This window comes from Coffea arabica, chromosome 6c (assembly GCF_036785885.1).
Source record: "Coffea arabica cultivar ET-39 chromosome 6c, Coffea Arabica ET-39 HiFi, whole genome shotgun sequence".
NCBI classification, from domain to species: Eukaryota; Viridiplantae; Streptophyta; class Magnoliopsida; order Gentianales; family Rubiaceae; genus Coffea; species Coffea arabica.
This window is the reverse complement of record NC_092320.1, coordinates 1,760,007-1,778,646: the sequence shown is the minus strand read 5'-3', so window position 1 is coordinate 1,778,646 and position 18,640 is coordinate 1,760,007. Positions and strand designations below refer to the sequence as shown.

Sequence of the window (18,640 nt, the reverse complement as noted above, 5' to 3'; positions counted from 1 at the left end):
AGTTAACAAACTAAGAAAAATAAAATGATAAGATAAAACTAATAAATAATAATAATAATGAAACAAATGTAGTTAACATCATGACAAAATGAAAAATCAAAAAAAAAAAAAAAGATGGGAGAAGAAAGGAGATTTGGGGGAAAACAATTCTAAATTAGTTAATTGGGTTTGATGAATTGCCCAATAATACTCATTTATTAAATGGGTATTATTGGGTAACTCATTTATACCTATATACAAAAAATCAAGATATAGATGAGTTTGTTAGCCACCTATACTCCAAACTCCAAAGTCCATACAGAGACCCTTAGTGAATTTGCAGATAAAATGCACCTTAAAGGGAATAATTTATTACTAACACTTTTGAGGGTTACTATTCCTTCTGATTGCTTTACGTGTGGAGGAAGGTCTTGAAGCTTAGAGGATTGGCACAACCAAACATTCTATTGTATTCTGCGCAATGCTACTGAGGAAATTATAGATTTTTGAATGTCCGGTGACTGCAATCGTATGGCAAAAATTTCAAGCATTACGTGAAGAGTACACTACAGGGGTGCTAACCCATGATCTATCTATCTATTGAGTCCAGCACTGGCATTTCAAGTCGTTTGTTGGCTATTAGTACAATCTATCCAGTTTTGAAAGCCAGAAATAAGGCTATTTTCAAGAATGTTCCTGCTCCTGCTGCTGCTGATAGAATCCTTGCAACCATTGTTGACACTGTTAGGCTTGTTGGAGCCTGATGGAGGAAGGTTCCACTTGTAAAAGCGATTTGAGATTCCGTTGTAGAGTGAGACATAGCCCTGGGGTGTTTTGACAGTTGATGAATGCCTTTTGTAGATGGTTAGATACCATACAATAGTTACTGATGCGACTGAGCAATCTTGCTCCTTGTACAGGCTTATCGTTTTATCTTTGAAAAGCTCATCTTTTGCTAAAATTATTTTTTCTTGGTCAAAATGAGGCCAAAAAGCCTGCCTCGTACGCTATACCGTATCATGCTAGAGCTTTCTCTATTCTATTGCCCGCCTATATAGGCACCATAACAATAACATTTATCATCCATTCATTTTTTTTTTCTTTTCTTTTCAAGCCTTTGCAAGTAGAAAGAGAAGAGCTCGAGGAGGGAATGCATCCCTATTTGGGTCTTTATGACAAATTTAACGGTGGCAAAAACCTGGGTAGATGTAGTCTCGTAAACCGTGTGATTCAAATTTTGTCGCACCATTAATTTTTTGAGTCCGCGTGATGATATGACACAATTTGAATAGCAGAATCTATTAGTGTGTTTGGATTGTAAGTTATTTGAAATATTTTTACTGTAGCACTTTTTGTGATATGATGTATGTGAGATAAAAAGGTAATTGGGAAGATAAAAAGATGTATTAGAAATTGTAATGGTGATGTCAGCAAATATATTTGGCCAAATAATTGGCTGTCCAAACACACTCTATATAAACCGAGGGTTTACCCAAGTATTTGCCATTCCTGATAACTCTACGTTTCCGAGTCTGAATTTTACATTCAAAAGTTAATGGGTGTTGGCCTCTTATTTCGTGCTCTAATCAACAACAAGATCCATATTTAAGACCTGCTATCACGAATGGGCTCTCTGGGCTCCATTGGGAATCCCAATCCAAAACTCGAAATTGTGCCCATTACTGGTAGAAGCCCATTATAGTTAATATGCCCAGAGACCCGAATTTCCAGGGAACCCACCCAACTTTTAGAGTTTCAGGAAACCCGCCTCTTGTTGGCATCAATCCGGCTCCAGCCTCCAAATACAGGAGGTTGTCGCGATTTCTGACTCTAAAAACCCTAGTTTCCGACTTCGGCCATCGCATCTCAGGTTGAAGCCCTCTCTCTTCATTTTCGTTTTGCTAATTCCATGACCTCAAACTCTTAGCTTTCTCGAATATTATCTAATTGTCCAATAATTAACATGTTTTTGACTTGATCAGTCTCCGAGAAGAATCGATAATGGCTGGAGGAGGAAATTTCATCCATCGAGTCATGTCTTACGTCGCCAACGAGCTCATCGTGAATGGCCTCGCGAACAGGTTGTCATTATTTACAGACTCTGTTTTCCTGAATATTTTGGCGTCTCTGGAAGCATTTTTCTACTCTTATCCATGTATCTCATTAGTAGTTTCTACTAAATTGATGCGGCTTCCGTTTTGAGCTATATGGTCTGAATTTTATTTTAGTGAAAATGATAATCCTTTTCCTTTAATGCTCGCATGCCGATGATGACTTCGTAGGCTTGTAATGATTTGCGGAAATGATCGCAATTGTTCTTTTCAAACTTTAGTGCTCTGAGGCTGCTTAGTTTTTTTTTTTGAACTTGTTAGACGGTCATACAATCTGAAGCATATATGTTTTACAAGATTTTAATGAATCTGGTTCATGTACTTGTTCTTTTATATTTTAATTGGACTTGTTTTTTCGAGCTTGTTGTAAATTGGCATTTGTATTGTGAATACTTTTGGTGGCTCTAATTGCCTCGGAGTTTGGTGTCTTCTTCCTTTTCTTTTTTTTTTGGCCCCGCGGCCCGGGGGGGGGGGGGGGGGTGGTGTTGGGGGCAGTGATTCATATTATTTGGTTAAAGATATCTTATTTTGCTATCAAGTATGATTTTTTTTTGGTTACTTTGAAACTTGAAGCATACACAAATTATTGGCTTGATGGTATGTTGCTTTCAACAACTTATTGTTTTTTGGTAGGGATAACTGTAGTCGTTGGTCATATTTTTGGTTAAATACATTCAGGGATTAGCACTGAACTTCTGGGTACTTTCTTTTGTTGTGAGATTTGGACTCTAGTTGCTTGTGTACATTAAATTTCTATATCCTTGTGGACTGTTTTTGCTTGGACGATGTGAAGTATTATCCTGATCTGTTCTGATGTTTCCTACTAATTCTTATGATCTGTTTCAGTCCTGCTTTCCAAAGATTTGCAGTTAGGACATCGAAGAGGATAGAGAACGTTTCTGTCAAAGGCATGCGCTCGTATCCCATGCTGCTGATCAATTCTTTTGGTTTTTGGTTCTTTGAGTGCAGCAGCACTCTTCTTCTTCTTCTTCTTCTTCTTTTATTAAATTGGGCTAACGTTTTCTTCTTGACGAAATAATGTTGGATGCAGCTGCAGAGGTGAAGAAAAAAGTTTCGGAGCAGGTGGCCAAAAATATCGAGGTTGGATGCTCAGATCAATGCTGAGTTTTGTATGCTTGGATAAGTAGATGTACACGATTTGTTGATTTCGTTCGTATCTTTTTGCAGTCCTTCAAGAATGAGTGAGGAGATGGTGGAGTCAAGTATCAGATGCAAACAGCTGGTGTACATGGTAGTGTTTAGTGCTTGGATTTCCTTCTAACGGTGAAGAGGAAGGCTAAGCTATTAAAGAAAGATGTTTGACGATGATGATGTATTAAACTTCACATTTTAAATAATATTACGGTTTTCTTCCAGCTTGTTGCTTGATTTGTATGTGGCTGGTTAATGGTACTTCTGTTCAGCCAAGCATTCCCTACTTTGTTGGATGAATGAGCCATTTGCTGATGTACATGATGTTGATTGATTACTTTAGTCTCTCTCCATTTATTCATGTTCTGCTATAGTATTTGTTGTATGTTCCAAGCGATGGCAGGTCAGATACTGGCCGTGAATCTCATCTCCTTTATTATATTTGCACATAGTTACTCCTAAGCGGGAGGTGACAGCCTTACGGCCAAGTCCGATCCTGCCCCTGCAAAAGAAGTGCAATCTAAATATCTGAAGTTGCATGGTCCTACACGCCTTTGACATATCACGGCCTTAGCCTTTGTGGGGTGCGTGATATTTTGCTCTCTCGCCCGAGTTTATGGTGATTTTTTGTCACGCCTTCGAGGAGAAACCGCGGCGACTGCCTTTTATATTGCGTCCAACCGGGGTTTATTAGGAGGTACCCGGCTAAGACTAAGAGGCAGCCCACTGTTACACTTAAATCTTCCCGTTCATAACCTTGGCAACAAATGAGTCGCAACTCAAGAACTCATTATTGTGTTTTCAAATAAGATTCAACATTCAGTTGCCCTGGGTGACGGATCACATTATACAAAGTCAAATACAAGGTTACCTTGTACTATTCTCTATTACATGGAAATGTCCTGTTTGACTTTTGCTTTATTTCTTTTCTTTAATTTTTCTTGAGATGCATATAATACCGTTCTAAAGTTCTATTCCGCAGGTCCTTGGCTTTTTTGCACTTTTCCTGAGAAAATGAAAAAGAGCAGCAGACGTGCAGGTAACACATCATGATTTGTAGTTCCGTTGCAGCCCTTATCTGATATGGAATAAAAAGGAAAAAAGAACCTCTACAGAAATAACAAAAATAAACAGAGAGTGGAAAATTTCCTCAGTTCGAATGGATAAATTTTAGGGATACCTCCACATAGAATGTAAAAATTCCAGCTCGCAAAAGAAAGCCAGCCAAGCTTATTATGGGTCAATATGTTCAGCAAATATAGAATTTCCCAAATAAACCTGTTGCATCTCCTCTCTCCAAATCTGCAATATTGAACACGTAATTTGTCACCTTTATATTCTAACACCTGATCTGCCTTAAAAAAATAATAATAATAAGGCATCGCTAGGAGAAAGCCAAAATTTATTCAAATGACAATATGTAACTTCACGATAAAATTGCTTCATCTGATCCAACTTGGATTTTGGAAGCTAATCTTCAAACAGAGGACTCCATCATCAACCAAAGACCATTCCAAAAGGTAAAACTTCTGAAAAATGCATTAGGATCACGCGATAAGGAGAGATCGATTAGAATTTTAATCAGTTTCCTTCCTTCAAATCCACTGATTAGAAGGAAAAGAAAACCATATTTCCTAGTACTTCCTCTTTACCAAAGCTTTTCAAAACTGCTTGTTTATGAAATTTCAGACGGCCTGTACAACAATGAATTTGGTATAGACACACACACATATATATATATTTATATATATTATATATATAGCAAAGATATTGATTCTCTCATAATGTGAAGACATTATAACATAATTCAAAACAACTTCCATACCATATCACGAAATTCAAGGCGGATATGAGGTACGTTTGTCTTGTGAATATCATTCCCGTCTGGTCCTCTCTTGTAGTATTCCTTCCCGACCCAATGAGACTAAGAACAGATGTTCATAGTTCAGACATTACAACAGGAAAGATATATTTACAATTGTAATAAAGGATAGGCTTCAAAAAAGCAAACACAGGCAGATTAAAATATTTATTGTACTCTACGGAGTACCATAAAAGGGCCTGCAAATGGCCCCCATCCAAAATAGTAGAAATTAGACTTGCCAAATGAGAACGTACTTTCCCAGTAAATTAGTGATAACAAAGCAGCAATTGAATGGCATCAAGATTTAGGGTATACGTAGATAAGGCAAAAGAACTAAACAACTTGGACAAAAAGGGTTTGCTGCAGCATATTCCATCTGGCATGTCCACCCAAAAATAACAATAACGCAAACTATGAAACGCTGTGTTAAGCGTTACTCAAAAGAAATAAAATAGAAAATAAGTTTGGTGGAGGATTTAAATTATATTGCAAACACAAATTGTACAACTTCAACAGGACTAACTTACCTTCAGTGCATGAGAGAAACCAGATTGATAAACTGAATTCCGTGCAATTTCACATATATCACATGAACTTAACTTCCAAACCTGCACCAGATAGCAAACTTATTGGACAACCATAACAGTTCACAACTCAAATATTTTCTGACAAAAGACTTGAAGAACTCACAGAAGCTGCAATGCTGTATTCTTCCACGAGGGGCTCTTTTGTTAGGTGAATCTGCAAAGGATCATCAGTTGAAAGCGACACATTGAGGCCACGCAGGAAAAACATGGGAAATGGATTCCGATGGTAGTCCAAAAACAATGAGTTGTTGCTCAGTGGAGACATGGCAAGGCCAATCTGAAATCAAAGAAACCATCCCAATGCATTACAATGTGCACACTTTGGAAGCTAATCAATTTGACGTGTGTTGTTTTACCTGGGCCAGGTAGTACAAATACTGAAGTACAGGAGATTTTCTCAAGTTGATTCCATGCGCAATATTGTGAGCAGTAAGAAATGTCGCTGCAAGGTGGTCAACATCACCAGCCTAACAAACTGAAACCATCAATAACACAATCAATCTAACTTCAGATCACACAGAATGAACATTTATGTATTACCTCTCCAGAATGTGGACGGAGTTTGATAGTGGTCATTCCTTTTGACTCGCGAAGCTGAAATGTTATGCAATTAATTCTCACAAAACAATGCCAGCAAACAGATTAACCATATAATCATATACACTGGTGAAAACACCACCATCTTTAGGAGAAGGAATCCTTAAACCTTCCTCTTCTGCAACGCCAAAACACCTCCCCCCTTCCCCCCCGGGCCACAAAAAAAAGGGAAAAAATGCAAAACTGTTACAGAAAAACAGTGGAAAGCAGAAAAGGCCCTGGAAAATAATGTTAGGAGGATTTTTGCTATTGCATCTTACAAGCAACAACTTAATCATAGTAACAATTTAAGAAAATACAATTTATATTACAGTAATCCTATCTCAAGTTTCCATTCCTGGTATTAGCTCCATGACAGAAGTGAAAAACAATAGTCTAACAGAAAAAAAAATTAGCAAAAACACCAAAAAGCTATTGCCTGTATTGTAAGGCAGAAAAAAAAAAGACTAGGAAAAAATCAGGAAAAAGACCAAAAAGCTATCGCCCAAAACTTAAAGGCCTCTTACAGTTGATAGCGATGTAAAGTAGTGCTGTAATGATAATATTGAAATGTGGTAAGCCCATTATCCCCAACCCCAACCTTTATACCATCCATCAACCCCACGGTGCACTGCCTAACACCACAACCCGTCCCCCCTTCCCAAAAAAACAAAAAAGGGAAAAAACAAAGGAGAAGCAAATCACACAATTGGCAAATTACTTCACTTTTCTCAATTTCAGGAGAGTGCATAAACAGATACAACTTCTTTACCTTATTTAAGGTGTATAAGTTAGCATAACAATAGTAAATGTAGTATGAGTATGCAGGATTGAATATGTTGGTCCACTGAGCAGGTGTCGGCATGTGTTTCGTAGGACGTCTTTCTGGCTTACTTTCATCATCCACCAAATCAAATCCAACCACCTGAATATCCAGGAACAGGATTTAGTTAAACCATCTTAGACATTATACAAAGACTAATGTTAACTAAAAAACATGAATTTATAACACCCACATCTGGCAATGGTGAATAGCTCATCATTTATTCACTTATAACTATCTCCTAGACACTACCACAGGGTTTTAACCCTATCATCTTTTTACATGCTACCAAAAGCCACCTCCTGTCTGCCTTCAAACATTGTCATATGGAACAGAAAAAGGAATATTGAGGGAACATGAAAAGGAACCCAGCTTTCAGGGAGATTAACCCGGAGTATTATCAGTATTCAATGAACATGGTTTATTACCCAATAAAGCAGAATAATGTTGATGTAGTAGTAGTCTGCATACCTGCTTCAAGAAAACATGCAACTGAGGATGTGAATCTGGATCCACAGTAACCTCAAACAAAGGAAGGAAAACATTATCAAGAATGTTCTGAAAAGATGTCACAATTCCCATTTCCTTGTAGACATTGTAGAGTCTTGGAAGCTGAAAAGAATTGAAATTCAATACGAAAATCACTATTCAGATAGCATTCAATATTCTGATTAAACAAGATGCTTAGGGAAAAAAAAGAGCTGAAACAAGAGATTTTATACCGCCTCAAACTTAGATACTTTTCTCCCTAATCATAATAGGCTTCAGACCTGACATTGTGTCCATTGGACAGCACTCAGAGACTCTGAACCTAGTTATACAACAGGAAACCAATCTCCTAGAATTTCCAAGTCTGACAGCATACATAATGCTCCCCAAAAGTTAACCATTATGTCTGACAATCAACAGCATTATCCATTTTGACAGCATCAGATGCATTGCAAGACTATACACAACTTCAAACTTTAAACCATAAGCATAAAGCAGGCCCCTATTATAAAATAGTAGTATAAGGCACCTACTGGTATTGATTCTTCTTTCCCCCTCATTATGATTGTTCTTAGAACCAATTACAGAAAAGTTAAACATCAAAATTAAACATGAAAGTTAAGTAACAAGTATTTGAATTATAGTCATAAGCCCTTCAATCAAGACAGCGGAAGAATTCAAGAAGAAAAGGCAAAACAGAGAAAAAGAACAATAGTAAGTGGCCATAGATGGGAGAATGATGTAAGACCAAATCTTGAAATTCCAGGGTTTTGTTCCCTCAAACAGAACCAATTTTGACAAATAATAAATAATTTTCTTATTAAAGCACATGACTAATTATAAGATGAGAACAGTGTTTTCCAATTAACATAGGAAAAGTAATCAGAACTATTTGGGCAATATACAACGATTTGCATAAACATAACACGGTATAGAGCATTTCTGAGAACCCAGGGGTACGTAAAAGCTTTCCTTAAGGACATTATTGCTGTCCAATTGTTTGAGAGAACAAGTTGAGCAGAAAGGAGAAGAAGGTTGTTGTAATCGACATTTAATAGTATCGACCTTCTAGAAAAGTACTGAGGTTCTTTCCACAAAGTTCTTGCCAAGGACATCAACACAAATACAGTTGGTTCTGTTGGATACCTGAATCAACCAGACAACATTCTCGCTATACAAGTCATTGTTTACTATCCAACTAGCCAGCTGGTCCCACTCACTCTGCTTTCTGCCATATATGGATACCCTGTATTCAGCCATCTGCACCAGAACCAAAGGAGAACCACTAATACTTAATCCAAACAAGAATAAGGAGTGAAGAAGTTTGAACTTTAACTGGCATAATCATGGAGTGTTGTACTGGACAGAAACCCAAATCATAGCATCAAAATGCTCATATAATTTTAAAAGGCAAAGAAGACTACAACAAAAACAACACCACCAGATTCATTTTGCAAGTGATGTACTTTAAAAATCTTCCAAGTTTTGACACAAAATTACCAAGATATTCCAACCTGCAGAAACTATACCCTAGAATCTAAATATCATTTGAAAAGTATATATAACGTGCTTGAAGAAAACAAGGAGACCAGACACCTTCCCTCATCAAAGCTAAAATTGTTGTGCAGAAGTCTTGTCATCTCAGCCAGAAAGTGAAGTCAAAGCAGACTTCAAGCAACAATCTTCACATATTTTTCAAGCGGTACAAGTATCTTAACCTTAAAGTTCTTGCTTAACAAGAATACCAAAGATGACATAAGTACTGGGAAGAATACTTAATTTAAGAAGAAAAAATGACATAAGTAAAGGCCCCCTCTGCCAAAGAAGAAAAGGAAAGGATACAAGATAAACAAATGGAAAAGCTTTCACAAAATGGACCGAAGAGAACAAAAATGGCCGCCAAGAAGTTTCGTTGTAAGTCAAGGTTGCTCAGTGTTTCAGAAAGCAAAAGGAAGAACTATTAAGGCATTGCTGATCTTCTGCACGGTGAAAAATAAAAATGAAAAAGCGGATGATAAATTTCATTACACACAAAGGACGCACTTGATATTTGCTTGCTTCAAGATCAGAAAAAACTTGCTTAGTCAGCTCACCAAGGAAACGACCTGCAAATTTGCAGATATAATAAATCTTAAACTCAATACATCTGATAAACAAATATAAAGCTTCCAAGTAAACAAAAATTGAAAAAAGAATCAAGGGGACAATCTGGCGCGAAGTGGAACTTGTGTAACAAGAAAGAAAATGATGAAGAAGAAACAGAAGAATAGGTGGCTTATCTTAAATCATATTGCAAAGGAAATGCATGGTGATGGAAAGCAAGTGGTATGACCTAGAATGTGGAAACTTCTTTTTCACTAAAATGAAGTTCTAGTTTTTCAGGTCTGAAGAGAAAATATGGCAATACCCTGTATAAGGTTTTCCTGCTTCAGAAAAATCTCCCTTAGCCTACTTTGACCACAAGGGTTGTACTTAAGATTAAACTTGTCAAATCGATGAAAGGTGCTCTTGTCAGCATGAACATCCAGTAGGTCAACATTCAGATCATACCTGTTTGGGAAAAAAAATTATCAGTGAAACAAAAAAGCGAAAAGCAGAAGTCAAAAAGCAACGAGTCAAGTCAAAAGAGTTGAACTGAGAGGTGAGCAATTCTTCAAAGCACAGAATTTAGGAGCCTCTCATACCCAGATAAATCCAAGCTCTCAAAAACTTCTTTCAATGTCAAATAGGTACCATCACGAAATATGACAACCTGAAGAAAAAGTATACCTATGTAAGATACTCAGAAAAATGGCACTATCTTGATGGATTTGTGAAAAGTTCTACAGATTTTATTCCATAAAAACTTTTGTTAGGGACACTTTTAATCCAGAAGAAGAGAAGTATATTTGATGCTTTGAAAATGGCAGACAGCTCAAGTAGAATGACCCAACACCTCGTCAGGCTCTTTCCTAAGCTTTGACTTTATAAACCTCAAAAGATGCTTCTGGTTCATGCAGGCTGAGTGGTGAACGTGGGTGTCGACTTTCCTGACATTATAGAAGTCACGGTGTGGGGCACTTTTTTGAGCAAGGAATTCCCGATCAGCATTAAGCATCAAATGGAGGTTGAATTTCTGGACAACATATAAGTCAGTATTTCGAAAAGCAAACAATTTTAGGTCACTAACAAAACTGAACACACTTCCTACAAACAACTATCAAAGGCATAGTATCTACTTGTTCTAAAAGTACTAGGCGATGGTGACATAATGTCCGAATATTCCCCGCAGCAATAACTTTAAGGATGTAGTGCAGGTCAGTGAAAAAGGTGGTTGCATCAGCTACTGGGAAAAGTTTCTCCGTTGCTAGATGAAGGAAAACAATAAAAATCAGAGGGGAAAAAGGGCAAAGATGATACGCTATTATACCAAAAAAATGACAAAGGTACCAAGCATCTTACCCTCCTTATTAGCATAAACTTGCACAACTCCATCTTCCATCCGAAAAGAATGCTGTAGGAACACTCAACATATTAGTGACTCGAAAACCTGTACTTAATAACAATGTGCCAACACAACAAAGTAAAACAACAGGAACAGAAAATAAAATCCTCAAACTACTCACACATAAGAAAAATCAACCAAAAAAAGAAAAAATTCTAACGATTTTATCTTACATCAGATTTTCGTTCTTGCATATAATCAAATGGATTTGGAATGGGCTTTGGTGTGCTTGGATCAGTTATGATTTCCTTTTCCCATGGCACAACAGCTTCCCTAAATACACATGTCTTTCTCATTTCTAGGCACACTTGCAGATTCCGATAGACATCCACTTCATCAGGAGATGGTGTTTCTGAAAATCATTACAAAGAAATAAAATATAGGCTTTGGCATCCATGTACATTTACTACAAGCAAGGATAGATTCCATTGTTAATTCCAATAGTCTGAAAAGTACATAAAGTGCACGCTAACAGTCAGGGCGAGAATAGATACATGGACGACCAAAAATAGAACAGAACTATCGTCATGATGCTTTCATACATACAAAAATGAACAGAGCAGTCAATTTTGTACTAATATGGTGCTATAGTTTATTGACAAGCATCGGTATTATGATTATTGCTTCTGAACTTCTATCAAAACCAATGCTGAAGATTAAAGCTCAGCTGTTGGAAATGAAATGCTGCTACCCGACTGTTTGTTCTTCTTTTCCATTTGACCAAGAAGAATGAAAAAAGTATAGGTGGGTACATTAAATGTTAAATTAAACAAATTTCCACAAATCTCTTGGTTTCAGCCGTGATATTAGTCAATCAATAACACCTGAAGGAAAAATAAGGTAGTTTAACTGTAACATGACACTAAAGTTTTCATCAAAGCATAAATTATTAGCCTAATCATTAGCAAGTATGCTGCAGGAGAGAAACAACCAATGGGCTGACAAAAGCTATACCCTATATCATAAAAAGGAAAGAAGAGGATGTAATACCCCTTGGGGCAATTTTCAGCTTCACAAAGGTTTCCTGTTCTGGTTCTTTTCTGAGAATGTCCGCAGCCACAGGGTCTGGTTGCACACTGTGCAGATCACCAGATACGCTATGGGATCGAATCATACTTGATGCAGACATAGCCATTTGCTCTCCATTATTGGCATTCCTGTGATCTGGTAAATCCTGAAACATACTTTAACATTCAGGACCCAGCTCGTTATAGGGTCAATTTAGTGAATTCCTGGGGACTTTATGTAGCATCATAAATGAAAAGAAATTATACAACATTGGCAAGACTCAAGAAAGTAAATCCTTGACAGCACAAGGACATTGATTGAATCAAGAAAATACAAGGAATAAAAAAAAAACCAAATGGAATTGTGCACGCCCCAAATCTATCATTAAGTATTACCGCATTCCCATTGGCATGTAGATATGGATCGTTTAGTCCAGCACTGTCAGTCATATTATCTTCATCATCTGATCCTTCCACACTTTCAAAAGCACTGGCACTAGCAACAGGAGACTTGGGAGAAGTGGGTCTGATAAGATGCCCAGCTCTCTTGGCAGAACTTGCATGACTAGATTTCCCTGCAACAAAAAATAGCAGAGTTATTCAGCAAAAAGAGTAGAAGATAATTAGATTTTCAGCATCTAAAATGTTACTGGCGCAGGACTGAGTCGGATTTTATAGCATCAATAAAAAAATATTTAAAACATCATACATCCATTTTTGGTAATACAGAATTGTCGGCCAAAACTTTTCATCCATGACTACTGCTTGTATTATTGTCATGTAACAACACAATGAAATAACGCCTTTAACCAGCACTTCAAAGGGAAAACAAAAAGGATCATCCTCTCAAAAAGAAATTTCACATCAACATCTTGGGCATATACGTAGAAACAAGGCTAGAAAATTCTAGTAGAACAGCCAAAAGTTAAAACAATCCTAATATAGAACACATGATAAAGAAGACAAGTAAGGTGCATCGTGAAGCATATAGCTGGCAAAACACAGGGCAGACAGTATGAGAATCGCCCTTTCCACATCAAGGCCTTAAAGATCGATATTTACAAACCCCCAAGTTGCACACATAATAACCTGTTTACCCATATATTCTTCCACTGTCATCCCGTTGTCGGCCAGATGTCAATTAGGGTAAATTCCTAACATGCTTCAGCTAATTCCCTTTTCGTAATTAAGTTCATCAAAAGCACAAAATATATAAGAGCAAACATAGTATACAAATTTTATGACTTTGCAATTATAACTCAGCCTCCTAGTCAAATGTAATAACATAATTTGCACGAGAAGTAACCCCATTCTAGTGTTGACTACCCCAATCACAGGCATCAATCCTTAGCCTCTTGAAACTCTACTTAAATACAGCAACAATAACTTCCCTATCCCCTCTTCTTTATGAATTGCATACACCAGTACTTCTTTTAGCTAGCAGCAGTAGTATAAATCATTTTATACATGTAAGCAGAAACGGTTAGAGCAAAAAGATATGATAGGCCAAACCGCAATTGCCACAAAACCAACCTAGGTCGGAATGCTGCATAAAAGGTCAAGTCGTACAAAATTAAACTCCCATGGACTTTATTTGTGTGCATAAAAAGTCAGTGGAACAAAAATGATACCGACACTCATAGCCACAAAAGTAGAAGCCTGCCAGCCCGCCGCAAGCTCAGCACATGCAAGCAAACTAAAAAAGTCATTGGTAGAAGATCAAATTAACCTAATAAAGGAAGGGGAAAGTTGAACAAACAAAGGGGACAAGGCAGATGTTTTGTAGTAAATACAACAAATACATTGGACAGCAACGTTAAAGTTTCTCATTTATCATTGTAAAATTTGCAGACACAAAGGAAAAGGATACCGACAGAATTTATTTTCTCGGTGCTAGTATATAATTTGCATCATATCGTGTGGGCCCCCAGCGAATCCAGCAGTCCAATCACAGCTATGCCACCATTGCAACTTCTTCCAGCCAAATTCTGTTACCTTCTTCCACCAAGAAGAACATCTAAAAGTACCGCTCGACCCAGAGGATAAATCACAGGGAATGAGTTCCAAAGGACAAAAATACCAAAAAGAGTGACATTTTTCAAAATTTGGTTTCAATCAGGCCACTCTGATTTCATTTTATGACCATAAAATTGTGGCAGCACAAGGGAACTACATTTGCAAATCACAAGTGCTCAAGTGCACTATGTGTGGATAAAAGTTTATTGGGAGATGGTCTTAAAGTGTTATTGAAGCAAAGTCATCTTACAGTCAAATCCCTCCTCTTCAGAAGACACACATACCGCTTACAAATCCAATTACGCAGCAAAATCGTTGATTAATAAACAATTACTAATTCTCATGCTGCCAGGATTTGACTCGAAATAGTTCTGGTTCGAACCAAGAAATTACGGGTATACAGCATGCAAGTTCGACTGATTCCATACAGAATCACAGCAGGATATCGAACAGTCAATTACACGAGTGGCAAATTACTGAAAAATATGGAGCCAATTGTAGCACTAAAAACGACCCAGCCTAACTAATTATTTGAACCCTGCACCGCTGCAATAGTAGAATATACATACAACCATGTAGTACATCAATATGTAATGGTCGATAGAGGAGGTAAGGTTTTATTATTCCGGCGAGAAGCCCGACATTTGCATACCTTCAGGAAGCGTGTGGAGCCTGGGTAATCCAATCGGAATAGAATCAACATGAACCGGACCATTCCTCCTGTCGTCAAGGATATCCATCCCTCCGGAAATCGCAGTGACGTCCGGCAACGAAGCGGAACCTCGACGGTAGTAGCCGCTTCCCTTCCGTCGGCCGTGGTTGCGCCTCTTATCGACGGAGCCATACCTTTTGAAATGCTGAGGCGAGTCAGCACCACCGCTGCCGTATCCTACTCCACCGTCCTCCGCAACTGCGTCCCCCCTCTCTCTTTCTCTCTCTATAGTCTTGGCGAACTCCAGCAGATGGTTTAGGGTTTTGCGGTGCATGTAGTAAGCAGACACAGCCACCGCGGATGCTCCCACCAGCGCGGCCATAGCTAAGTGCAAGGCGTACGTGTCCATCACACAAACAAACAAACTCTTATGTAGTGCTTAGACTCAAGCTCAAACTTTGTCCGTATAGGTATGTACTGGTGAGCCGGAAATGAGAAAACCCTACTGAACAATGTAGATAGACTAAGTGTGCGTCTGTCTCTGAGAGAGAGAAGGAGAAGGAGAAGGAGGAGGAACTGTGTTTTATTCGGGAGAGGAGAGAAGAGGCGAGCCGGCTATTTATAGACGGGACACGGAAGCCAACATCATATTCTCTTAATGTGCGTTTTCTCTCGCACTTTCTCTTTCTTCTTTTTATTTGCCTTTTCTTTTTTCCTCGGGGGGGGGGGGGGGGGGGGGGGGGGGGGTTATTGAAGGTGCTTTTCTCGCCTTTTTGTTGGTGGCGGACTGCGGTGGCGGTGGTGGCGGTGGAGGAGGTGGAAGGATAGAGAAAATCTGGATTTGCTGCGAGTGCCGCGTTAGTATAATAGCCGCCGCTTTTTATTGGAGGTGATGAAAAGGGGCTTAAATTTATTTTCAAATTAGTACTACTAATATACTAATAAAATATTTTGCACTGATTAAATAAGGATTAATCTTTTTATACACTAATGCTAGTGCGAACACCTGTACTATATACATACAGTGGTGGCATTATTGAAAAAAAAATTAAAAGAGAGGGTGAATTAAAAAATCGTAATATAATTAAAATCTAAAATTTGTCTAGCAATAATTTGAAGTATGATAAGATGTATACATAATTTAAGACGACACGAGGAGAAGCGATAAGGATTATTGAATTAAAATAAATCTAAAATGGTAATAAAAAGGGTTTCAAATTTGTAATGCATGCGAAGGCTCCTCATAAAAAAACTGCTCTTTAGTACATATAGATATATAGATTATATTATCGAACGTTTTCTGTACGCTAGCTAGCAGCTTTCAATGTTTGACGCATTTGCATAATTTGAATTCGTGTTATTTGATATGATTTAAATCTACTCAGTAAAAACATCTTTATACTACTGATAGTATATGATGGAAAAAAAAAATGGTATCCATTAAACAGTTACTACTATCTATTGTGGACTGAGTACTTGGGTTCTGAAACTAAAATGATACCCACTCTCCACTCCAAACATTCTTGGACCTCTCGTCTTGTGCTCGCATTTTGGCTACTTAGCCATGCGTTAAAGGCACACTCCATGAAAGGTTGAGTTGCGGAGTGCCGCGCGGCGTTGCAACGAGTCGGCGTTCTTTTTCCCATGTTTTAGTCGTGTCCTGAAAACATCGGCGATTAGCGCATTACTCGGACAGATATTAGCGCATTACTCGGACAGAAAAAGACTCTTTGTGGCTTTACATCTTAAGCATATTCGGAACGTTGGAACGAAATGGGGAATTTTGGTGGAAAGATGTAATGCCATTACTGAAGATAATCCTTATTCCTCTTTCTTCTTTTTCTGGGGCCGGTTATTCTTTACACGCTTACATGGCATCAAATAATAGAAGAGATTCCACTTAAGCTGATTTTTATGTTCGACTAATGTTTCTTATCAGTGCAAATGATAGAAAGATGGCAAGTAAAAGCGGTAATCGCAAAAACATTTCGTAGGTTTGTTTAGATAGGAAATTATTTGTCAAAGATTATTCGATTTAAGCAAGTTTTCGCAACGCGTGCGATGATAAATTAAGCAGTCTTGCATTTTAATTACTTTCTTTCTCCTCAACCCAGTTTGTTTTGCATTTCGTCAAATTCCAAACAGGCTTATCTCATCGACAGGGCCTCTCTCTCTCCCACTTTCTTTGTTTTCAAAATATCTTCTCATCTCAATATTCTCAATTCAATTTTCTCATCCAATACCCTTAATTTAAATAAGACAAGTGTTAAGGACACATCTAATTATTAGGGAATAGTTAAAATGAACCAATTTTGTATAAAAATTTTGTTTGTTGCATCCAAAAAAAAAATAAATATAAATTATTCATGAAAAAACTTTGATTTATATGATTATAATAATTTGATAATTACAATATTTAGAGTGTTTATTAAGAATGTGACTCGAGTAGCATCATAATTGAACTCAGCTCGACATGCAAGAATAATACTCTTGAGTGGGCAGCATTATCAGGGTAATAAGTTAAGGAGAAAGATACCCCACTCTGCGGCCCAAGTTCGGGATGGATGCCGGGTACCTCTCAGCAGGGACGAGCTGGCTTTTTAACGTTTTGCTGCGAGCCACGGGCGCGCTTACGTTCCGAGGTCCATACACGTGGATTTCTTCCTGTCACGTTTTTTATTCCCCCGACCACTTTTCTCTTCATCTTTGTACCGACAAAAAAAAAGAAGAGGAATTAGCCTGCTAATACACACGGATGCCAGTGCCTACATACTGAGGTTCCGTTTGATAAAATTACTGAATTCTGCAGTCTGAATATTGAAATAATTAATTTGTTAAATTTTAATTACTAAAAAAATATATATAAATATCTGAATTTTAATGTTAAACCTACTTATACTGTTTGATAAATATTTATAGCTGAATGCTTAATAAGTTTAATTTGACAATTTCGCCCTTATATCCTTTCATTCAAAAAAGAAATAGAATCTATGATTTAATTAGTTTAAAATTATTAGGTACGAAAATGACAATATTTATTTTTAAATCAAATTAATATAAAATATGAAATATATTATATGAGGAGTATGGAGAAGATGTGAACGTCATTAAAAAGGGAGAAAAGAGAAACTAAACATCGTTAGATAGAGAATGTTATGTTGTTTAATTATATAAGAATTTTGAATATAATTAACAAACAAGGGTAGGTTTGGTAAATAAGATAAGGTAGCTGAAGTAATTCTGTTGATTCTTATCAGAATTAAGCATTCAGTTGGGATTCTTGTGCTGAAAAAAATACACGCATGTTCAGCACTGCTTAACAAACTCAGCAAATAGATTTTTATTTATCAAACACTCAAAACAACTGAATGTCTGAAAAAATTCAGATTCAGCACTTTTTTTATGTTATCAAACAGACCCTAAATTAAATGTTTAATTAGTGTAAAATTCCGGATTCAATACGACATGATACAACATAAATCGTCAATATTAATTGGCTTTTCTACCACAACTGCGAATAAAATGTATAATGCCAAACGCTGCTCCAATCAGCAGCCATCCCAATCAATCTTTTTTCACGATACAATTTGGGTTTAAAATTTAAATACTCTTGTAATCCGCCTGGAGACACAGCCCAGCCTGGCAAGTTAAATTACGAGAATATACCAATACGAGGAAATCAAGCATCGAGAGACTTTTGTTTATTTTTTTCAAAAAAAAAAAAAAGTTTTGTTGCCAAGTAGTCCTCTCATGACGTAGGCCTGCATGTCGATGCACAGGTAACTTGAATCATTTTAGCATATGTAGAGGACCGGGAATCGCACAAATTTCGGCATCAGAATCTGTCTATTCTCGCAAATGCACGGGAACCTTGACAGGAGGGGGGAACAGCCTACTTGA

General features: G+C 37.4%; 2 protein-coding genes across 16 annotated transcripts; one reads left to right on the top strand and one right to left on the bottom strand.

Moving 5' to 3' along the window:
• Positions 1 to 1,706: 1,706 nt before the first annotated feature.
• Positions 1,707 to 3,466, top strand: LOC113692883 (uncharacterized). The gene is made up of 5 exons (XM_027211492.2): positions 1,707 to 1,849; positions 1,962 to 2,060; positions 2,937 to 2,998; positions 3,142 to 3,191; positions 3,279 to 3,466. Exons 2-5 carry the CDS (start codon positions 1,981 to 1,983, stop codon positions 3,294 to 3,296), a joined length of 210 nt encoding a protein of 69 aa, XP_027067293.1. The 5' UTR covers positions 1,707 to 1,849; positions 1,962 to 1,980; the 3' UTR covers positions 3,297 to 3,466.
• Positions 3,467 to 3,999: 533 nt separating this feature from the next.
• LOC113692882 (AMP deaminase) lies at positions 4,000 to 15,592 on the bottom strand. 15 transcript variants are annotated; one of them, XR_011815616.1, is made up of 21 exons: positions 14,741 to 15,407; positions 12,469 to 12,647; positions 12,056 to 12,239; positions 11,239 to 11,417; positions 11,023 to 11,074; positions 10,800 to 10,927; positions 10,517 to 10,696; positions 10,266 to 10,333; positions 9,989 to 10,131; positions 9,610 to 9,686; positions 8,728 to 8,841; positions 7,564 to 7,704; positions 7,042 to 7,194; positions 6,234 to 6,287; positions 6,050 to 6,160; positions 5,797 to 5,970; positions 5,634 to 5,714; positions 5,068 to 5,166; positions 4,668 to 4,771; positions 4,423 to 4,544; positions 4,154 to 4,320 (listed from the first exon to the last, which is right to left on the bottom strand). XR_011815616.1 is itself a non-coding variant. In XM_072051851.1 (21 exons), exons 2-20 carry the CDS (start codon positions 13,711 to 13,713, stop codon positions 4,685 to 4,687), a joined length of 2,199 nt encoding a protein of 732 aa, XP_071907952.1. In that variant the 5' UTR covers positions 13,714 to 13,768; positions 13,947 to 14,067; the 3' UTR covers positions 4,381 to 4,544; positions 4,668 to 4,684. The 15 variants fall into 15 exon arrangements, 8 of the variants coding, with proteins under 8 accessions (XP_027067290.1, XP_027067288.1, XP_071907952.1 ...); XR_011815617.1 differs by having other exon boundaries at positions 4,154 to 4,248; XM_072051851.1 differs by lacking the exons at positions 4,154 to 4,320; positions 14,741 to 15,407 and adding exons at positions 13,704 to 13,768; positions 13,947 to 14,067 and having other exon boundaries at positions 4,381 to 4,544; positions 9,625 to 9,686.
• Between the last annotated feature and the right edge of the window lie 3,048 nt (positions 15,593 to 18,640).